Source organism: Salmo salar, chromosome 06 (assembly GCF_965601325.2).
Source record: "Salmo salar chromosome 06, fSalSal1, whole genome shotgun sequence".
NCBI lineage: Eukaryota > Metazoa > Chordata > Actinopteri > Salmoniformes > Salmonidae > Salmo > Salmo salar.
In genome coordinates, this window is record NC_138296.1 from 78,649,001 (window position 1) to 78,655,000 (window position 6,000).

The 6,000-nt window shown below is 42.6% G+C and overlaps 1 protein-coding gene across 4 annotated transcripts in view; it reads left to right on the forward strand.

Moving 5' to 3' along the window:
* Positions 1 to 6,000, forward strand: part of LOC106608040 (1-phosphatidylinositol 4,5-bisphosphate phosphodiesterase beta-4) — a 178,789-nt gene that overhangs the window by 98,360 nt on the left and 74,429 nt on the right. For all 4 annotated transcript variants that reach the window (XR_006770320.2, XM_082976989.1, XM_082976990.1 and 1 more), the window contains exons 5-6: positions 2,403 to 2,483; positions 4,406 to 4,465. Coding sequence is in view for 3 of the 4 variants with exons in the window: in XM_082976989.1 (XP_082833115.1) it covers positions 2,403 to 2,483; positions 4,406 to 4,465 (141 nt within the window). In the remaining variant the exon portion in view is untranslated. The remainder of the gene's footprint in view (positions 1 to 2,402; positions 2,484 to 4,405; positions 4,466 to 6,000) is intronic.

The following is a 6,000-nucleotide window of genomic DNA, read 5'->3' on the forward strand; positions in this document are numbered from 1 at the left end:
CATAACCAGCAACAACAGAAAAACACTAGCAACCAATGAAAAACCGTGCTGCACTGCCAATTCAAAGGGTGGCGATATGCTTGTGTTTTGGTTGTAGTTGTGTGTTTGTGTTTGAGGAGGGAGGGGGGGGAGGGGGGGGGAGGGGGCGCGTGTGCGTTTGGGAGTAGGGACAGAGTGTTCCTAGTAAAATATTCCTTAAAAGCCATTTTAGGTTCATTAGGAGTAGAAGACTAGACCATCTCAGCCAGGTTACCTCTTAACAGGAAGGAGAGCCCAGCATGATATTGTAGATACTAGCTATGACAGACATCTTTACAAGTTGAATACAAGGGAAGCTCAGTTTACACAGCAAGGTGCACAACACAGATGGAAGAACAGGTGAAGGGTCAGTTTGAATTGCATTCTTGGTGGTTTCCAACTTCTCTAAATGTCAGGACTGTTAATTATTAGTCTGGGATTAGGTGACAATGGATCTGGAGGAATTGAACAGCCGTATTTGCTCAGAGTAAGGGAGTTAGCGCTATTTTTGGTGTCGAGCAGCACAGTACTGTAGGATTTACATAATCTCACTGAAACACCACATCCTGCAGTGTGTGTGTGTGTGTGTGTGTGTGTGTGTGTGTGTGTGTGTGTGTGTGTGTGTGTGTGTGTGTGTGTGTGTGTGTGTGTGTGTGTGTGTGTGTGTGTGTGTGTGTGTGTGTGTGTGTGTGTGTGTGTGTGTGTGTGTGTGTGTGTGTGTCGCTCACTGTTTGCTTTAGCTCCAGTTATAGTTGACTGCAACTACCTTCTACTCTATCTTTCTCTCTCTCCTACTCTGTCTTTCTCTCTCTCCTACTCTGTCTTTCTCTCTCTCCTACTCTGTCTTTCTCTCTCTCCTACTCTGTATTTCTTTCTCCTACTCTGTCTTTCTCTCTCCTACTCTGTCTTTCTCTCTCCTACTCTGTCTTTCTCTCTCCTACTCTGTCTTTCTTTCTCCTACTCTGTCTTTCTCTCTCCTACTCTGTCTTTTTCTCTCCTACTCTGTCTTTCTCTCTCTCCTACTCTGTCTTTCTTTCTCCTACTCTGTCTTTCTCTCTCCTACTCTGTCTTTCTCTCTCCTACTCTGTCTTTCTTTCTCCTACTCTGTCTTTCTCTCTCCTACTCTGTCTTTCTCTCTCTCCTACTCTGTCTTTCTCTCTCTCCTACTCTGTCTTTCTCTCTCTCCTACTCTGTCTTTCTCTCTCTCCTACTCTGTCTTTCTCTCTCTCCTACTCTGTCTTTCTCTCTCTCCTACTCTGTCTTTCTTTCTCCTACTCTGTCTTTCTTTCTCCTACTCTGTCTTTCTCTCTCCTACTCTGTCTTTCTCTCTCCTACTCTGTCTTTCTCTCTCCTACTCTGTCTTTCTTTCTCCTACTCTGTCTTTCTCTCTCCTACTCTGTCTTTCTCTCTCCTACTCTGTCTTTCTCTTACACACACATGGGCGCTCACTTAGAACGTGGCAAATAAATGGATGGACTACTGGAATGTAATCCAAGTGACTTTGCTATTACTCTGTCGCCAGCCCACCCCGACTTACTCCCCCTTTCTCTTTCTTTCTCTCTCGCTCTCTCTCTCTTTCATATATACACACACTCAGACACACACACTCTCATGCATACACACACATTGCCTTGGGTTGTGAACATGTGTTTCAGACTGATATTGGACAGAGTGATATTGGACAGAGTGGCCTGAAACAAGCCTGGCTATTTGACTAAAGACAGTCTCAGGGATTTCAAACTGGGTGGTTTACCACATTAAGTACACTGTAAATAAAGCACAGCTCTAACCTTTAAGTTAGGGGTTTTAATTAGTAGGTTAGGAACTATTTTGGTATTTGTCTAAGTAAATATAACTTCAGACTCTTCAGTCTCCAATGTCACATAAAGTCCCAGTAAACATGTAAGAGGAAGTGTAATACTACTAGCCTGGATAATTGCTATTTTATTATATGTCCAGTAGACCAGTGAGTGTTGCTTGCTACGTTAATCAGGGTTATGTTCTGTCACCAAGGTTACGGTTGATTGTTGTATGGTACACATTCAACACTTCCTGATATTCACATTCCTGTGTTTTTGTTTGTTTTAGTGCTAGGTCCTCCTGTCCTGCACTCACAGGCTGTAGGTGTGTGTGTGTGTGTGTTTTGTGTGTGCGTGTTTTCCTTGTGTATGTGTCTCCTCACCTACGTGTGTGTGTGTTCTCCTTGCACGCGTGTGTGTGTGTGTGTTACTTCTTTACAAATGAATTATCGATGGTGTTTATCTTGTTCCATAAGCCGTGTGTGCTAGCTAGGTAATGGAGGGTGTGTAATGTCCTTGGATGTCAAATAAAACCTCTGATTGATGACACTGCTCTCTTATTAAAATGCTTCTGTCTTCTTGCAGGACCCGTTTCTGTTTGAGCCCAACTGTCTGGTCAAAGTGGACGAGTTTGGCTTCTTCATCACATGGAAGAGCGACGGAAAGGTACAGTCTCTCAACCAGAGCAGTGAATATAAACGTCTCTGGTCTCAACCTCTCACTCAATGCAGAGCCCTGTCTTAGTGTTCTGAGTTTATTCACAGAGAGAAAGAAAGACAGTGGTATAGAATGGAGTTTATTGACAGAGAGAAAGAAAGACAGTGGTATAGAATGGAGTTTATTCACAGAGAGAAAGAAAGACAGTGGTATAGAATGGAGTTTATTGACAGAGAGAATGAAAGACAGTGGTATAGAATGGAGTTTATTGACAGAGAGAAAGAAAGACAGTGGTATAGAATGGAGTTTATTCACAGAGAGAAAGAAAGACAGTGGTATAGAATGGAGTTTATTGACAGAGAGAAAGAAAGACAGTGGTATAGAATGGAGTTTATTGACAGAGAGAAAGAAAGACAGTGGTATAGAATGGAGTTTATTGACAGAGAGAAAGAAAGACAGTGGTATAGAATGGAGTTTATTGACAGAGAGAAAGAAAGACAGTGGTATAGAATGGAGTTTATTGACAGAGAGAAAGAAAGACAGTGGTATAGAATGGAGTTTATTCACAGAGAGAAAGAAAGACAGTGGTATAGAATGGAGTTTATTGACAGAGAGAAAGGAAGACAGTGGTATAGAATGGAGTTTATTGACAGAGAGAAAGAAAGACAGTGGTATAGAATGGAGTTTATTGACAGAGAGAAAGAAAGACAGTGGTATAGAATGGAGTTTATTGACAGAGAGAAAGAAAGACAGTGGTATAGAATGGAGTTTATTGACAGAGAGAAAGAAAGACAGTGGTATAGAATGGAGTTTATTGACAGAGAGAAAGAAAGACAGTGGTATAGAATGGAGTTTATTGACAGAGAGAAAGGAAGACAGTGGTATAGAATGGAGTTTATTGACAGAGAGAAAGAAAGACAGTGGTATAGAATGGAGTTTATTGACAGAGAGAGGAAAGGAAAGACTGAAGGGTATTTAGAGAGGATGGTACTGTAGAAAAACAGTCAACAGGATAGAATGCAGTCCGTTATGTGTTGTTGACGTTTCGATTGCAAGGTCCTTTTCAACACTATTCTCCTTTTCCAACAGTAGGTTCTTGTAAATCAGTCTCTTCCATTCACATGGAGAGCATTAGGAATGAACAGGCTCTCCATATGAATGGAATGAATAGCTTGAGACATAACTTGACTTAGCCATAACTGAAGAACTATCCAAACGATGCCATTGAGAGGGCTGTGTGAAATGAACCCTCCCTATAGAGGAGGGCCCATATCCTCACTAACAGTTATCCTCGCTAACTACAGGATTTATCACCACTTACAAGGCAGTGGTAGCCTATACACTACTCCTGGCGAGTTAGATACTGGGTGTGCAGGCTTTTGTTCTAGCCCTGCTCTAGCACACCTGATTCTTCCAATTAGGAGGGTTGGCTACTGATGGTTTAAGGTCATGCTGGTTGGAGAGGAAGCCCATTGTTATCCGTCACACCATTGTGATTTAGCCGTTGTGTAAGAGGATAGCAATATATAATATTACTGTATCTCTCTAAAGTACTGTATTTATCCATGCTACATGGGGTGTGTCCTTGAGAACAGCCATATCTTGTCACTAGATGTAGACAAAATGTCTATGGGACTTCTGGAAGTGACAGTCAGGTTGCTACAGTAATCAGACAAAGCTAGGTGAGGTGGGGTTGGGTCGGAGTATGTCTGTTTTATTTGGCAATGACGAGATCTCTATTTTCTCTCTCTCTCTGTCTCCCTCCCTCTCTCTTCTTTCTTTCTTTCTTTCTTTCTTTCTTTCTCTTCTTTCTTTCTTTCTTTCTTTCTTTCTTTCTTTCTTTCTTTCTTTCTTTCTTTCTTTCTTTCTTTCTTTCTTTCTCTCTCTTCTTTCTCTCTTCTATATCCCTCCATCTGTTTCTTTCTCTACAGGAGGGCCAGGTTCTAGAATGTTCTCTGATCAACAGTATTCGAGTCGGAGCCGTGCCAAGGGTGAGATTTTGGAAACACAATTTCATCCCTCCCTCTATCCCACCCTCCCTCCCTCTATCCCACCCTCCCTCTCTCTATCCCACCCTCCCTCCCTCTATCCCACCCTCCCTCCCTCTATCCCACCCTCCGTCCATCCCTCTTTCAAAAAACCTTCATGCCCGCTCCTTTTTTACTCTCTACCTCTCCGTCTTTCTCTCCATCCATCTCCTCGACCTTACGACCCTACCATTCCAGCCACAGGGCCAAGTCATAATTGGTGTGACGGTGACGTCACTAAGGGCAGCGGTACTTGAAGTGGCCAAGGCAACAGAACAGAGCGAACAGGACAGAGTTAGTCTGTTGAGCCACTGTTCCCACCACCGTTAATACACTATTGATCAGTACAATGCTTCAAGGACAGTAGTAATGAATGCTAAAGGAAATGTTGGTGAAATATAGGTTACTGCTGCTCGTTGCCCTTCAGATCCTAGACCAAGTACATCGACATTCAACAACATTAAATATTGAATACTTTAATGTTTATAACCCTCCAGGTTTCTAGCTGTATCTAGAGCTTGTTATTTGACCTTGGATGATGTTTCTTACCTGGGAGGGATGCTGTAACAAATCCTCTAGAATATAGTTAGTTGACTCGATAGAAAAATGATTTCGAACAGACAAAACGCTATTCAGTACTCTTGGATTGAAAGCTGTGTATGTCAATGTCTAGGCTGTTATGTTTCCCTGAAAGACCTTTCTGCTTTCTTTAAACAGAAAGGATTTGTTGAAGATAGAGCCAACATTAACCACAGAGTATTCTTTTCATGAACATCAGGGCTGAACACAGGCACACACACGCACACGCCACACACACACACGCACACACGCACACACACACACACACACACACACACACACACACACACACACACACACACACACACACACACACACACACACACACACACACACACAGCTAGTCCCTCCATTAAATATTGACTGCCTCAGTAATTCCCTGGTCGTATCCTGCTGTAGTGTAATATTTGGCATCATGTGGGTGACATGAATTATGGAAGGACCCAGGATCCTGAGGGAGTTCTTATACAGATGCCTGACTATAATTAAGGTGTCTTTCTCGGAAACGCCTGAGAATGAACCCATTGTGTATTGTTGACAGAACGGAAGGTGCTTTAGGTGTGAGACAGTGTGTGTGTGGTGTGTGTAAGGCCGTGTCCCTCCCTGTGTGTATGGTAAGGGGACGGGTTCTTCTTGGTAAACAAGACACAAAGAGCCACTTATCTCTCATGGCTGATCTCTGTTGGACTCCTAACTGAATTACACAATCACACTGAACTATTGGCGCTAAATCAATGAACACAGAAAAAAGAATCACGTTGAGGATATTTGGCTGTATTCGCGTTAATTAACAGAGGCTGGCCTTGCAGAATGAATCTTCTGTTGCTGTCCAGTTGATTCAGTCACACGACAGATATTCTGCTTGTACTAGATAGTTCAAAAAGGGGAATCCTCAATTACTCCATATTACATTGAAAAAT